At 38.0% G+C, this 17282-nt stretch overlaps 1 protein-coding gene across 8 annotated transcripts in view; it reads left to right on the top strand.

Annotated features, from left to right (window-relative positions):
* Positions 1 to 17282, top strand: part of sgsm2 (small G protein signaling modulator 2) — a 100635-nt gene continuing 83353 nt past the window's right edge. For 2 of the 8 annotated variants that reach the window (XM_023351185.1, XM_023351184.1), the window contains exon 1: positions 2 to 494. In XM_023351185.1, coding sequence (XP_023206953.1) covers positions 435 to 494 — 60 coding nt within the window. In that variant the 5' untranslated portion in view covers positions 2 to 434. Of the gene's footprint in view, positions 495 to 9269; positions 9357 to 17282 lie in introns of all 8 variants that reach the window. The other 6 variants (XM_023351190.1, XM_023351187.1, XM_023351191.1 and 3 more) reach the window with 4 other exon arrangements.

The following is a 17282-nucleotide window of genomic DNA, read 5'->3' as shown; positions in this document are numbered from 1 at the left end:
AATAACCATATTCCTCAACTGAAACAAACGTAACATTTCAACGCCTTTCACGGTAGACGACATCTCTGCTTCGCCGACGAAGAAGTGACGGATGAAAGGAAGGAGGAAGAAGCAGCTAAAAATAACTCGGAGGTTCTACAGGTTGCTGCGTTGGATGCTAAGTGGCTGCGGGCTGGAGGCTGGGGCGGAGCGAAACGCTGGGAGGCTATCTCATTTTTCTCCTTTCTCTTCCTCCATTGATCAGTTTGGTGAAGAAGGCGGATCCTCTGACGTCAAACTCAAGCAGTTCGGATGCGTCAGAGTCCAGCTGAGCGAGGAAAGAAGGAAACAGGTAATAAAAAGGAATAAGGTTCTGGACGGGCAGGGCAAAGCGGACCAGAGCGGAGCGTCGGGTTGACTGAGCTGTTGAACGCACCGCGTACAGACTGACGGAGATGGAGGGCTATACTGAGGAAGAACACAAGGAGAAATTATTATGGAACGTCAAACGGGAGGTAGGCACTGCTGCTGCTGCTGGACGGCCTTAAAACACATTCTTCCATTCATATTCTATATTATTATTCGCTTTACTAACGCTTTAACTAATCCGAAATCTTGGAGTTGCTGCATCAATTCTTAATTTATTTTTAAAATATTCTGCATTTTCATGTAGTTTCGTACACGAAGACTACTTGTAGGTCTCATAATGTTTAAGTTATTAAACCTAAGAAAATCGAGCATAACTGTAAGCAGTCCATTTTGTTCTGATTTATTTAATATTTCATAATGTTCCTAAAATATTTTAGGGAAATGTAAATAAAACCCTCACTTTTATTATACTGCATCTAAATAACATGGACTTACGACAGCAAAGAGATGAATGCCGACAATGCATGTTTTCTTAAACAGATGCAGATTTAGTTAAATTTTAACTCACTTGCAGCTGTCTCGTTTTTCAGACAAAATCTTCCTAAATTCCTATTCTAACCATTTTCTTCAAGATTGTCCTAAATTTATCTTGCAGCTTTCTTCATGTTTAAAGAAAGATATGACATATATTGTCATTTTCTATCTCACACTGTCACCTAACAAATTATAATTTTGCTTCATGACCTGCTGGTGTTTATTACTTGCAACAGACTGAAATGTGCCAACAAATAATGTGGGGTTGATTCAACATTATACTCAAATTCACCACATTAGGTAGTAATAAACCTGTAAGCGGTACTGCTGGATTGTGAGATAGTAATATAATATAAAGCAGCAGTCCAAACGTGGGCTCTGAGCAGATCCACTTCATCATCTTCCTGCAGACATTTGGTATCTAAAATGCATTGATCAGCCAAATCAGATTAAAATTTTACAACAATTTTTCCTGTATGAAAATAAGGACAATTCAGACAACCTGCGTAATGACCTCTTTAAAAAGTTCAGCCTGATATAGAGGAAATGTCCAGCACACATACACAAATTGATCTGGTGAATGCTGCAGGTTGTAAACCACACCCCTTTGGTTCTGCGATCCCAACTGCATGCCTAGAAAGCACACAGAGCCCTTCATGGATAAACTAGTATGACACGAAAGGACAAAGTGATCCATAACAGGCCATGCAAGCTTATTGTGAAACTATAATCTAAAAAAGAGTTTCTGTTGCGCTGAGAAATGAACTCTACAGGGAAATCAACATCTTTCTTCCTCCTTGATTTACCCTCACCATTGGCTGCTTTGAAACTTCAAAATTCTCGTCCTCAAGCACCACTACGTCACTCGAAGAACAACACTAGTGTAGAAGTTGTTTCTGAGTAATGACAACGTAATGCTTGCTGTTGTAAGTACTGGTAAGTGGAGGCACAGTTGTAGCTGGAGAAAAAGGGCCCATAGCATGCTGCTTCATTCAGCTTTAGAGAGAAAGAGAGAGGAAGAGAGAGACTATCTGGTCGGGATTTTTTGTCCACAATAACAATCCAAGTAATCTAATAGACCTGACCTGTATGGATATTTACAAACACCCACACATGTGGAATTATGTTTCTTTGGCGAACTTCACATCAAGGTAGGGATTTAGAACTCACCGCATTAGTTCTGGTTGCACAGCTCTATGTGAACTGCAGGAATAACTTAAAGACACGCTTTAAGAGGTACCCGTTGAGGGAGCGGTGAGAATGATTTATCTTTGGGAACAAATTATTATGTGCGTCGATTACATCTCAAAACGCTGCCCAGCGAGTGGCTTTGGCTCCCCTGTTTCACTGGAGATGTCTTCCCATATCATATAATTACCCAGTAATATTTTTACATTTCCTGACTACTTAACATCTTTTAATACAAAAACACGGTGGACCGCTTCGATGCCCGGACCACCGGGCTTAGCAAGTTTTCTGGGGGAAACCCTGCCAAGCTCATTTTAATTTATCGTGCGATTAATTGATTTATTTTTTATCACGACAGGCCTAGTGGGTGCATCAGATGAGAAAAGGATCTTGGAGTAACAGACTCCTTCAGCACTATTACTGGTGTCTTCCAAGTCTTTTCTGAATGTAACTTGAAGACTTTGTCTCCAGGTTGTAACTGTGGGAGAGGTGTGACTCGGTTTTAATTGAAAGCTTGTTTGTCTTTCTCACAAGCATCCTTCACACACACAGCTTTTCTTTTGTTCTGTTTGGGTCGAAAGTTACTCTCCAATGTTGGGAGTGTTGTTCTGATCTTATTCCCCATGAGAGGTTCTGCTGGACTGTCTCCTGTTATGGAACATGGAGTTGATCTGTAGCACATGAGAGCTAATAGAGGGTCTTTATTTCGAAGGATCCTCTTCGCAGTCTGTACTGCTCTCTCCGAATGACCATTTCCTTGTTGGTGGTGAGGGCTAGATGTGATGTGTTTAAAATCAATCTCACTTGCCAGCAGCTGAAATTCTGCACTGGAAAACTGGGACCCATTTCATCTGGAATTCTGAACCTGTCTAAGGTTGTTTTAAGCCTCTGAGTTACTTGGCTGGTGGTTGTAGGTGGCAGGTGTAAAACCTCCAGAAATCGTGAGTAATAATCCGATATGATGAGACAGCTGTTCTTCTTATGTTTGCAGATGTCAACACCAATTCCAATTCTCAATCGGACAAATGAGTGAAAATCAGTTGTTCCTTCTGTTGCGTTCGTTTCTGTTCTTGGCATATCAGACATTTCATCACAGCTTTACTGAGAAACCAGGCCACCAAACAGATGAATTTGCTCTCTCTCTAGATTTAGTAGAGAGATCCTGCAGCCTTTTATAACCAAGCCATCAGTTTCTGAAAGTTCATTTTTCACTTTCATGTATGCTCTGATCTTCAACAGCACCTTTCCACTGTATTCTGGACACCCATTTCTGATATGTCTGATGACAGCTCTCCATCAGCTGCTGTGGCCATTCTATGACTGTCCATCATGGATGGTGATGCACAACTGTCTTGGATTACGGCAGCCACATAACTGTCCAGCTCTGTGTGCATGTCACTCTTTTTTTTTATCATGTGACAGTGGGCTTCGAGACAGAGCATTGGCGACCATGAGTGTTTTTCCTAGTGCATGTACTACTTTTGTATCTCATAAGTCTCATGAGAAGACGCTGACACCTCAAGGGAACATTATCGATGCTCTGAATATTTACTAATGGCACCAATGGTTTGTGATCAGTTTCTAGCCTGAACTGGTCTAGACCACAGAGATATTTATCAAACTTCTCACAAGCCCACACACTAGTCAGACATTCATTTTCTATCTGTGCATAGCGTGTTTCAGCATCTGAGAGGAGTCTGGAGCAGGAAACAATCGGCCTCCATCGGCAGCACTGCTCCCAGCCCATAACTGCTTGCGTCTGCATCTGGGTTTGGTGATGTAGTAGAAGGCAAAGAATGGAGCTGTAGTCACCATATGTTTTATTTTCTCAAAGACTGACTGCTGCCAGACATTATTACTCCTCAACAGCTCAAGGGTAGCTCTATTGTGGCCATGGAGGGAACAAACCTCCTGGTAGTTCACCATTCCCAGGACTCTTTTAAGCTCCTGCACATTTTCAGGTGGTGACAGCAGTTGAATAGCTTCCACCTTTTTTCTGGGTGTGGCCTGACCCCTTGATGGCTGATGAAGAAGCGCTCTGTCCAACAGAGCATTTTCCTTGTTTAGTTTGAGACCAGCCAGTTTGATGCGCTGCAGAATTAGTTCTGCAGTGCAAAATATGAATATTTTGCTGATTCTCATTGTTTAGGAGTTGAAGCTTGACTAGGCACTTTGTAGTTAAAATGTTCCCGTTGAGGGAGCGGTGAGAATGATTTATCTTTGGGAACAAATAATTATGTGCGTCGATTACATCTCAAAACGCTGCCCAGCGAGTGGCTTTGGCTCCCCTGTTTCACTGGAGATGTCTTCCCATATCATATAATTACCCAGTAATATTTTTACATTTCCTGACTACTTAACATCTTTTAATACAAAAACACGGTGGACCGCTTTGAACAAAGAATGTTCATAATTTTATTTTCACCTGCAGACAATTCAAAATGCATGCACCTCCACTCTTCTGGCTCTTCAGGCATCCCTCCTTCACTGACCTCCACCACCAGTGTACGGCCGGGGGATCACATTCCTAATCAGCATCGGGAATGCTCATCCGAGTTTATTGCAATTCACAGCTCAATGTCTTCAGCCAGGGCCCGAGCGCCAAATAACTTTAATTAATGCATGTCAATAAACCCTTATAATCGCTGTCTTTCTCCGTCTAAGTCTCACCAGATTGAATTACCAGCACTTCACCCGCTGGGGTCTGAACGCACAGTGCCTCACAAATTCCTCCTGGTTCGCATCTCCAGAGAAATCTGCGCGAGTTCATCAGTCAGTTGGATCTGTCTGATTCAAGCCGATCAATTGAACTCTATGAGTTTGTTATCCTGTGCGCTTCTACGAGGATCTTTTTGCATGGTTTCGCTTCCATGGAAACAGACAGATGTTACGTCTGCCGCGCTCCTGAGCGCCGCTCTCCTTATGGGCGTGGGAGGGTAATGTCTACTAGCTCCATTTGTTAAAACCGCAGGATGCCTTAAGTTTAATTTTTAGCAGCGACTTAGTTCTGCAGCGGACTGCGCGTGTCAGGCACGTGCAGTGTGTGTGTGTGTGTGTGTGTGGGGGGGTGGGGGGTGGGGGGGGTACTTCAGCCCCTGCCAGTTTTATCCTTGATGCCCCTATTGCCCTTCTTGAGTTTTTATTTTTTTTTCAAAGAATTTTCTTTTCAATTTTTTTTAATCTGTATGTCAGAAGGCCTCCTTCTGCCCCTCAGCAATTATATTTAGCTAAATATAATAATTTAGCAAAATAAACTAGTCTGGCTACCCTCAGTCAAATAATGATTCTCAGTTTCTCTTCCTCCATGTTGTTCAGACTCTGGGTCCATGGTGAGGAGGAGGAGGCGGTTCTGTGCCCTCCAACTATCAAATTATGGGCAAGAATATTTTTTCATACACTGGTTTGTGAATAAAAACGTAGGTCTGATGTTGACGTTAGAAAAACTGTTTCTATTTATAGTTTCATAATCGTCCTCACAATAGCGGGAAAAAACCCGCCTCGCCACTAAACACAGAAACGCTTCGGCTGCAGAGAAACTTCTGACTTTAACTTCATCATTCTGCTAAATGCCCGGTTCGCTACAGGCAGCTTGAGTCGGTCCACCGAAAGATATAGAGAATATGTCTTTCTATCAGACATCCTGATGCAACTCACGATACTGCGACTGTCACAGCGAGCTGCGACGCAGCTCAAAGCCCCGGTACCACCCGGTACCACCCGGTACCACCAGGTACCTACCACCTGGTGACTATTTGCTCTGGTTCTCCTTAACGTTTCTACCAGGCGGGTTAAAGCCGCTGCTGACGGGATCTGGGCTGGAGGTTCGCGGCTGTAAATAGAAGTTATTGCAGAACCTCAAGTGTTAAAGAAAGATTCGGCCCAGAGCAGTTGGAGTTCACAAAATAAACATCAGAGAAAATACTGGAGCAATAATTAGAACCGCAGCATAAAGCCAAACATGCCACAACTAAATGAATCAAAATGTTCCCAAAGCATCGGTGGACTGACAGGGACTAAAGGTAGATTCCAGAGATGCGCATCGCAGCAGCTGTTCCTCCAGGGCCGGCCCAAGGTAATACGGGGCCTTAGACAGAACCCCCCTCCCTCCGGAACCCGTCCTACTAAGAACCTCAGCATCGCTAACATGTTTAAATATCTATAAAGTGAAGTCTTTGAGAGGAGACCAGGTTTATTGGCAGAGTTTAAAATCAATCACTGATTATTGGTTATTTTGCTGTGATGTATTTGTGAACAAACCCAATTCAAACACAAAGATTACAGCATATTGTAGCCATGGTAACACAACAATCAATCTATCATGATGATTCTTTAAACTTTTACAAAGTGAACTTCCTAATTAAATCCTAATTGTTTAATTTTTTTTCTCAGCTGAATGCATTAAATAAAATTTAATAACATTGTAATTCTCTATAAATGATGCTATAGGTTTAGATCTATGGTCTGTGTTGCAATTAAACTATTTCTGGGGACCCCTGAATGTCTGGAGGCCCCTACCAGCAGCTACTGAGTTTTCTTTGCCTTGATATCTCTCAGAGGTGCTAACATAAAAAAATTATATAGACTTAACCCCTTTGAGTTTTTTTTTAAATCTATAAAGCAGACTGCAGCCAACTTGTTGTAGAGGTTAAATAGATATTATTAGGGCTTAATTAGTAAAATGGCAGCAAATTTTCTTATTTCATAACTTCATAGCCAGCGACCTTCTCTCCTCTGGTCTATTTAACAGCTACAGTCTCAGATCAACACAGCCCCCCAGGACTGTCATCAGCAGAAACAGCAACTTTATACCTGTTATACCATTTGCTTTGCATTGTCCCCACATGATGGCAATGATATAGTAGGATCCAATTAAATTCTTGATTAATATGGAGTTGTTGCTATGTTGTTGTATGGTGTTTTAAGATCTTGTTCAATATGCCTTTTGTTTTTTTTTTTAACTTTGAGCCCCTGCTCCTCCAAAGGTCTCTGCATGGCTCTGCATGTTACGGTCTAATTAACTTTCTGCACCTTAATTTATTTCCTCAAGATAAACTTCCGACTCCTCTGTTATAAATGGATTAGCTCAACATTGCATTCTCTTTAGTTTTCTCTGGTCTGTAATGGAGACTTGAATTCCGAAGGTTTGGAATGAGCTTCCCAAGCAGACACTCCAAAGCGTACTGTCCATAAATCTTCAACATGCTGTCAGCTCCCTGTCAGAAGACTCATTTTGTTCAGTGTCTATGAGATGATATTCAGAAAGGATTTTTTTATTGATTGATTTTAGTTGCCTTTGAGATGAAATCTTTGTGTAAAGTCTGTAATGTCTGCCCATGTGCACCAGTCAAGGGTGTTAATTTTAACCTGTTAAATGACGGATTGGCTTCAATCTTCCCGTTGTTTAAAAAAATAACCGGTAAAATGCAGAAAATATTCTTTCTATCTGTCTAATCTGTCTAATCTATCTATCACAGCTGGATGGTACTCAGGTTTATTGCATACACCATCTAAACTGTTTCGTCGTGTCAAAACTTTCTGTTAAGCTCTGTGTTTTGCCTCCACAAACACCTTTCTTTGGCAATGACCAAAAATACAAAGTTTAGTGCAATTTCTATGAGGTTTCAGATCAAAACATAAAAGCTTGCTTGTTTTAGACCAGTCACAAAAAAGAGAAGCTTTGAAATATAGTCCAAAAAGCTCCAAATTAAGTTGTAGAAACATCTCAAGAACAATCAGGGGAAACAGCTTAGGTTTGATCTTTATTATAAAGGCTGTGAATAGTCATGTAAACCTGATTTCTTGGTTTTTTGTTTTTAATAAATTTGTAAAAATTCCTAAAAACTTTTTTCCACATTTCTGTATAAAATTTGGAGAAAGGGGATTCATTTAATGCAATTTGGAATATGACTGTACCATAATAAACTGTGGATGAAGTGAAGTACTGTAAATATTTTTCAGAGAGACATTGTCATTAAGTGAGAGGAATCATTTTCCACAGTGATATATCAGTGATATTGTTATATACTCCTAGCTTCATGACTTTCAGGCCATGTCAGTATGTTAAACTACATTGATGTGAGAACCATGTCATGCTTTTTGGCTCTAAGGTTAAAAGGTTTTTTACTTTAGATTTTTTTTTTTCACACAGTATATGACGCTTTTCAGATCATGTCAGTAAATGTATGAATATTTATTTTTCCAAGTGTGAAAAGCTGCTGCTGGTCAACAGGCTAACTTGATCTGCAGTCTGGGGTCACTGCAGCTTTAAACCATCCCTTTTTCTGTAATAAAATACAACTTTTTTATCTCTGGAATGTTTTGAGAAAAAAAGGGTTGCTAGTTTTTATTGCAGTTCCTGAGATGATTGAAAACAGGGTGCAGCTCAGCACATATCAACAAAGATATTAAAAACATTACTGTGTTTTAATAAAACATTGATTTTTAGCAACTATAATAGCTTTTAAAGACAAGCTGTGATTTATTTTCATCTCAAGATGATGGGGCGAGATGAATACCATTAGGTGATAGATGATACAACTTTATTGATCCTATTAGGGAAAAAACAGTTTTCTGTTTTGTTATGAACTTTACCACTCTGTCCAGCACCGTGACATGTGGATTTAACCAAATTGCCCTCTTATGCTTTTTAAATTTTTTTTTAAATATGTCTCTAAGACACTACATTTTTTATATAATCAACTTTTATTTAACCAAACTTTACATAATTTTTATACAAGGCATGCTTGAAAAGGTTTTTTTTCTCTTCCATTATGCATCAGGAATGTTGGACAAAAGTCTTTTTTAGAAGAATAAAAACATCAAATTAATTTCCTTTCTGTTATAAATGTAACAAATCCAAGAGTTTTTAAAAGCTTGCGGATTTGCCTAATAAATCTCTGCCTAATTATTTTATTACATAGTGTTATAATTATGAAAATGTCTTATGTTTCTAATATAACTTCATGATTTTATTATATAAAATGTAACTGCCGCCAAGGCCACTTCATCTGGTTTATTATTATTTATTTGTTGTTTGGTTTAAGGTGGTAGTAGTTACATTTTATTTAATGTCAAACTTTAAGTGATAAATATGTGGTAGGTTTTTTGTAAATTTGTGTTGATGCTCATTGGTTTTGGTTAAGGGTGCATTCAAATGTGGGGGAACTTCTGTTTTGTTCCATGGACCATGTGTTGCACAGGAAAAAAGATTGGCTGGCGCACATTGGACTTTCTAGATGAAGAAACTGATTGTAAGACTTTCCTCTGGAGTCAATGTGGCTAATGAGGTACGGTTTTGTTTTATTTGTATCTTTTATTTATGTAAATACTCAATGTTTTTTATGAACTAATTTAGGTTTCTGTTATCTTTTTAGCTCTGATGGCATTTTTTGGACTTTAAAAAGGCATGTCCACAATAAATGGCTGTTGAAAACAAGAACTGCATTAAGCCTTGATTAAACTCAAGAGGAGTAACATAAAATGTTATACTTGTGCATTTATGAATAAATGTGCTATGTTTCTAATATTATGCTAACTATTTTTGTTATAAATGTTTTTATGATGTATACCCCAGGAAGAGTAGCCATTATCACAGCAATGGTTAATGGTGATCCAAATAAAGAGTCTGAGATAAAACGTTTAGACTTTATTTTATTTATTCAGATTTTCTGTTCTTCATATGAATTTACTGGAAGATCTAGTCCTGGACAGACAGGCTGCTATTAATTTAGTTTTTTCCTTGTTAATAATCATTCTGCTTGTTGAATGATGGGCTTCCAGTACACTGGAAATGACAGTACAACTCGTCGTGGATTAATGAATGACTGCTGCTATTTTTAGGTCATTGTTGATGTCCTTCCTTCTTGGCATTGCGTTAACAAACTTTTGTTTATTCCAGAGCAGCAAACTTCCAGAAGTCCCGCTTTTACTGATGATGATTGGTTGTTCAAACATATTTAGCACCAGGCCTTCTTTCCTCTGAACGGCAATAAATACATAAATAAATAATAAAACTGTTGGAGTGAACTCAGTCTCTCACAGGCAGCTTCTGGATTGCTTTTTGTTCAATGCAGATGCCAAGATCCACAAGAACTGGATGAACAGAAGCCTCCTTATTTGTGATCAATGTTAGTTTGATTTGAAAATTATACACAGAGACTAAATTATATACATACACCTTTTCTGTCTTCTAGCAAGCTGCAAAGCAATCATAAAATGTTGTTGCTGTGACTAAACTTCTGGCATGATTTAAATTGAATATTTTTTTACAATTCTTTTCAGAATTGATTGAGCTTATTTAAATTGGTTGGTTTGCTAAGAAAAAAACTAGTTAAGCAATCAATTAGTTTTTAAACTGCTGAAGCTAAAAGTTGTTTTGTTGTTTTTCTTTAATTTTCCCAAACCCAATTGAGTGTGTTTGTAATCCTTTTCTTTCTAAAAACACCCAGTTGTGTAATGGTAAAAGCAGAATCAGCCAGAACCCAAAATGCAGCCACAACAAGAGGATGGTTAACCAAAAAGTTTTATTACTAAAGTAAATGGTGTAGAAGGATGTGGTCACACTAGTGGGCCAGGGACGAGGAATCCACAGGGGTCAGGAGTCCAGCCGGGGGAGGGGAGGGTGAATGGACAAGGGGAGATCTGTGGGGGTCTCAGGGGACAAACAGACGACAGGGGCAAAATCCACCAACCAGAGGCTGAGTCATGAAACGGTCCAGGGTCATGCACGGGAGGGTCTCAGGCAGTGAAAATCCAGAATCCAGAAGGCAGGGTCAGAAACAGGCAGGGTTCAGCAACAGGACTTTCAACAGCAAAAGGATTAGGCAAAAATCTGTGGTCAAAAACAGGCAGGATCAGAAACCAGAAAACACTTTGAAACATATGACAAGGCTTGAAAGCTGTGACAGTGGCAACAGATGATCTCGCACTGAGCTGGTGACGAGCAGCTGTTTAAGTAGGGACCAGCTCAGTGCAGGTGAGGGCAATGAGCAATCAGCACAGCCAAGGCAGAGCTGAAGGGCTGGAATCATGACAAGTTGTTTAACTTCCTATAATCTAGTCGAGCTTCTTCTCTGTGTCAAGTTGGATTACAAAACTAATACACTATGAGACGTAGTCATGCTATTCACTTTAATATGCAAAGGTACATTTTTTACTCTAAACATTTAGCCTTCCCACAATCTTAAGAGTTGGGGTCATTTGGACCCTGCAAGCTTTTCCCTCTGTGTGTGGTCTGGACAGGGTCACAGCTGTACAACCCTGAGGTTTCCAGTTTGGAAGAGGCTTTGTTTTTCTGGGGCAGCATCCTGTCGGTCTCTGGTGATGTTAAAATTTTAAAGAAAGAGGCCCCTTGTGAAAAATAAATATGCTACGTATATGAAATCTTAGCATACGTGGGCATACTTGAAGCCAGGCTAATCATCAGTAGACTTCAAGTTTAAGAATTATTTAACTTTAGCATGTTATTTTGGAACAGTTAATTTTGTGCTTAAAGTATTTTAATTCTAATTAAATCATAGAAAATCACAATATGAAGTGTACTAAGTGTACTATCACATGCTTTTTTGGAACAAGTACACATTATACACTCATAATGTATACTTATACTAAAAGTATACAGCTTTTTATGTCATATAAGCATGTTTTATTAGTATATTGTACGTTTATCATTTTTGTGAATAAGTTACATTTAAAATATATTTAGAATGTCTTTGAAATATGTAAACATTATATATTTGATATATTAGTACTGTGATCAAAGTATACTCCAATTAAACATTTGGTTTATTATAATTGCTAATGAAGTATACTTTTTTGCTAGATCAATGTCTTTTATTATTCTGCTTTTCCACTTTGTACATTACATGCTTCATACACATTACAGTAATGCAAACATATCATGCTACCAGTACACAGAAGGATCAATTACAAAAAAATTTTCCTGGTGAAAAAATTACTTTGTCTATTCAAGATATTCACATTTTGCTAATATACATCACCACTATACTACCAGGGAATTGTACAAATTGTCAGTAGCCTATATTAAATGTTTACAGACAACATGCTTATGAAAATTAGCACAATAAAACAATAGGTACACTTTAGAGGAAATGTGAAAAATATTTCACCAAGGACAGAGCATTGTTTTAATTCAATGTACCAGTATTTCAGTATTACTCCAGACAAACTGACATTTCTCCTTCCTGAGAACAGTGAGGATCAACAACAGAACATCCCATTCACTGCACTTTACAGAAACCTACAAAAAGAATAAAACAATAGAGCAATTAAACAGAGAAAGTACTTGTATTTTAAAGAGTACAGAAAAGAGGCTAAGAAAAAATATGACTTACAATTTTAGGACATTGTGGACTCATTATGTAGCTTCCTACATAATAGTGTAGGAAGCTACATAATCACTCTAATAGTGTGATGATGATTGGGACTGGATGGCTGGGTTGACAAAACATTTCTGGGTGACTTCTTTACCTGTATGTGTTAGAAGTAGAACAACAGTCAGCAATATTATGGTATCAGATGATGCTGTCATTAACTATAAAGTATGGTTTAAGTATGGACATAAAGGAGACAAACTACTTTAAAAGCTACAGATCATACATCCATCTATCCATGATCTGAACATGCTAATCCTTGCGGGGTGCTGAGGGGCGGCTGGTCCCCATATCTTTACTGTGCATTTAAAATAATTTTTTCTGTTGTAGTTGTACTTTTTTAGCAGGATAAATGTCTAAACAGTGACAAGTTCCGCCATTTTGGATGTCCCAAGTTGCCACACAGGGCCTTACTGCCCTAATTCTCAAAATTTTGCACGCTTGCAACCTGCACACTCAAACCCTTATGTGTACTTCAACTGAGTCCACACTTTATAGAGTCCAAGTATTGGGACAGGTTTGGTGTGCGCATGGAAGCCTTCCAACTCAGCTGCATGACAACTCAGGCAGTTTAGCTTTCAGGTATACAGTATTTACTGTATGATGGCGTTTACTTTATTTGTCCTGGGTCTCTAACACTGTATAACACTACATGGATGCACCATGATACTTAATCCTAGGAGTTCATCCAAGGAGTTTCAGTTTAAACACGGATGTACATTTTGAATGTTGAATGAGCTTAAAACAGTTTTTCTGTTCTCAACATTTATTAGAGGACAAGTTTTTAGAACTGGTATGAAGGATAATGGCAGGCCTCAAGGTTTGGAGGCTGGATGGAAGCGTGGGGATGCGTTTGATTCTGCAGATTGCATGTTGGAGGTAGGGGACACTCATGACCAGCAGTTGTGAGATGGCCGTCTTGGTTCTTGTCGCTGGATTTGTCATTTTCAATCAATTATGGAGATATCTTAAAAAATAATTTAAATCACTCCATGAGGCTGAATTTAACCATCCTTATTGATTTCAAAAACACCTACATTTAATTAATATTCTATTTCTTTTATTTTCTATTTGCAAGACAGCTGCAGCAGAATTTCAAACTTGTTGCCCAAGCACCAAACACATTATTTAAACCAGTCTGATAGACTGCTAGTTCATGTTTTACATAGTACATAGTAATCCACAAAATAGTCTAGTTGTATCCACAAAGTTTTCTTCAGTTCATTCCAGTGCTACATTCTGACCTTCCAATCACACAATTTTAACATCAGTTTTCAAAAAACTAATAATTTCTTCAAACGCTGGGAAATATTGACCATTAAAATATAAAATAAAATATATTAAAATGTACCAAAAATATATGTTGAAATGTTGCCTTTCAAAAAGCTGCAAATGTCTTAATTTTTACCCTATTTGCAAACATATAAAGTGAAATATATTTGTAAAGATTGTTCACATAAAATCATTTATTTCCTAACATACTTTATAGTTTGGAGTGACAGCAAAAACCTTTTAATCTGATTCAAAAAGTTCAAGATATGTTGATTGTTGTGGAACAAAGACTTTGGGTAAGCAATCTTTTTCTACCTCCTGTTTCCTATCAGATAACATACAACCATTCAACAGAGCAAAACCAGTTCAAAAGGGACGTGACCAGTCTGTCAACATTAGACACAATAGTACTCACCAGGCTTTTTGTCTCCATGCTCTAAGTCTCTTTTGTCAGTAGTATTCTTTTCAATTTTATTTAATCAGATACTGATTGGAACCATATAATGAAAAATGCATGAATCCAAAATAAATAAATAAATAAACTTCCAGAAAACTGCAAAACAGCCAAAACACTGCTCTAGACTAAAATCTAGACTAAAAACCTACCTGTTAAGAGTTGCTTTTGAAACATCTTAAATGAAACAATGACCACCATATTTGATGTGTACTTATGATTTCTATGATTGCACTCTACAAAATGTAATGTCTGTTACTGGTATCTCAATTTTTGTGTTTTTATGATGTAAAGCACTTTGAAATACCTTGTTACTGAAATTTGAAATAAAGAGACTTGATTAAACTTGATTAACTATGTTCCTTCAGTTGTCATAAAAATGCTATACATATCAACTATGACTCAAAAGAAATTTGACTTAGTAATTTAACGCATCCGTCTCTTTAAAAACACCTGCTCTGACATGACATTCACCTCTGTTAACCCTTTAACAACAATTTACCAGTATTTCACTGAGAAGTAGCTCTTATAATGACCTTAGCAAATGCGCAGTTCCACCAGGTGTTTGCTAATTGCAGTTTCCTATGGAAATTGTAGACTGCAACAGTCTCCTATTTCCATATTTATAATCAGGTGCTTGACACTCTAACAGGACTGTATTCTTGGAAATATCTTTGAGAAACTTACAAAAGAAGAACTGATTCTGATGGCAGTTCTTGCTTCAGAATCAAATAATGCATCTCCATTAAGGTACCCACATATTCACTGTACATCATATCTCTAAGAAGAGACAAGAACATTGCAAATTGACGGTCTTCATTTGAGAACAAATTTGATGAATAGCTGAGATACAGAAATCTTGTTTTTGTGTTTAGAGACTTACCAGACTTTAGACACTGTGATGCTCAATTACTTCATCAATACATTCCACAGTGAGGTACCAAAGATCACAGGGATTTTCCAAGGTGGTACTGCCATGACACTGTCAGTAAGATTTGAGATCTTGTAAAATTAGAACAGAATTACTAGAAAATGCAAAGTAGAGATGCATCAGAAAATTGGCTGCTGATGGTATTTAACTGTCATGTTGTAGGTTTTGATGGTGGACCCAAATGCAGAGAGGCAGAGATGGCAAGTGCATTTTATTATTTAATAATAAAATTATGAAAACTCAAACTTAAGAAAACATGGGAAACATAGGAAGCCAGAGCAGAACAAAAACAGAAACAGAAAGCAAGCAAAGTTTTTATGGGGAAGTAGACAGGTGTTAAAAGGGAGATAACAGGAGGAATCAGCAAAGAGTGACACAGCAGGAGTGTTTATATCCTGGGAGAGTGAATGTGGAACAATGGTCATGGGCTAACTAATTGCAGGTGTGAGGAGAGAGAGCAGAAAGGCTGATGAGAGAGGGAGAAAGTAGCACAGGTGGCGACTGATCGTACACGGGGGACTAAGAAATGAATCTGATACTAAAGAATAACTAGACCTAATAAACATAAATAAACTAGAGTAACAAGGAATAACTAGAGGTAAGAAATAAATTAGAATCACTAAGAAGAACTGAACTAGAATAAAGCAGAAATAAGCCTGATCTAAGCAAAGAAAGTGATAACTCAGGATTCTAACATCAACTACTTATGCCCCTTTTTCGCTGGCTCTACTTTAGCCCGGTGTTCTGACTATCAGTGCTACCTCTTCAGATTTTCCTACCGTAGCACGAATAGATAGATAAGTCTATCCGTCAGTGCTATGTGTCCAAAACTGCTACCATCATGTTTACAAACAGAAAACTATAGAGGGTTTTGATCATGTTAAATATCATCTTAAAACATTATTTAAGTGCTGGGACTGAAGTGGAAGCTGAAGAGTTATTCTTAGCATAGAATTAGAACAATTTATATACATGACGAAACCAAAGGAAGATCACTTCCTTCATCTGAATATCCTACCTGATTAAAATGAAATGCTATAGATGTATCCACTAATCCTTTTAGTAGAATATTCTACCTGTTTTAAATACAGAGGTGTTTGTAAGAATAAAACCGTATCAGATAGGAGAAACAAGATTTTATTGGAATTAAATTAAACACAACTATAGATCACCAGAAGTCTTTTTTGTGCATTAAGACGTTGTAAGACTTTATCAGATGCAGCACAGCCAGAATGTGTCCACCAAACTGCGCAGGTCACTGTGCACTTGATAGGATATGCTTAGTATACACTAATATTACACTGTTGTTACACAGCTTCAGTCTCACATAGTATCGCTACCAACATGCTCTATTTAGCACGGTTTAAAAAAAAGAAGAGTATAATTAAACTAAAATATTTTAAAGTATGGGGACAAAATAGCTCACAAAACAACGCATTTTGTCTTGATTAACCGTAAAACAATGACTTGTTTACAGTAGCAACGACATTACAGACGGCAAACTAAAACCATTTATAAATATATTTGCAAGCTGCCTGTCATGTAAACTAAAAACATGAAGTAATACAGTAGCTCAGTGAACGCCAGGTATAAAATAAATTAAATAAAACTTACCTTAATCTTTGATTAAATAAAACACATGAAACAAAACTTCCACAGGAAGGATGTATTTATAAGAAATCTGCTGAGTAAACAGTATGTGACATAGCATCAATGTGCGCATGCGCATTACCACAAGGTAGGATGGATTCATGGATAACACAGATAAACAAAACACCTGTTGTTCTGTGGAAATGCATTCACTCTGAAGTAGAGCCAAGCCGGTGTTCTGTTTATCTGTACTACCCATAAATAATCTGATAGTCAGAACACCAGCCTGGCTGGCCCTACTCTGAAACAGGGACAGCCTCAGGAAAAGGCCGGTGGAAACACTCGCAAAGCAAGCCAAGTAGAGCCGAGCCCGGACCATTAGAACCAATGGAAATGCTTGACTGATTGATCAGTGATCAGCTACTCAGGAGAATCTACAAATGTACTGTACCTACGCGTTTTATCCTTCGGTGATTACACTTTTAGTTTCACTTATTTTCTGTCACTTCTTTATTTTTGTTTTCCTTGTTCTTGCTAACAACACAAGAATTAGATTAGTTCATTTATTCTCATT

The sequence above is a fragment of the Xiphophorus maculatus genome, chromosome 18, assembly GCF_002775205.1.
Source record: "Xiphophorus maculatus strain JP 163 A chromosome 18, X_maculatus-5.0-male, whole genome shotgun sequence".
NCBI classification, from domain to species: Eukaryota; Metazoa; Chordata; class Actinopteri; order Cyprinodontiformes; family Poeciliidae; genus Xiphophorus; species Xiphophorus maculatus.
The sequence above is the reverse complement of the archived record's forward strand: the minus strand, read 5'-3'. Positions and strand labels throughout refer to the sequence as shown.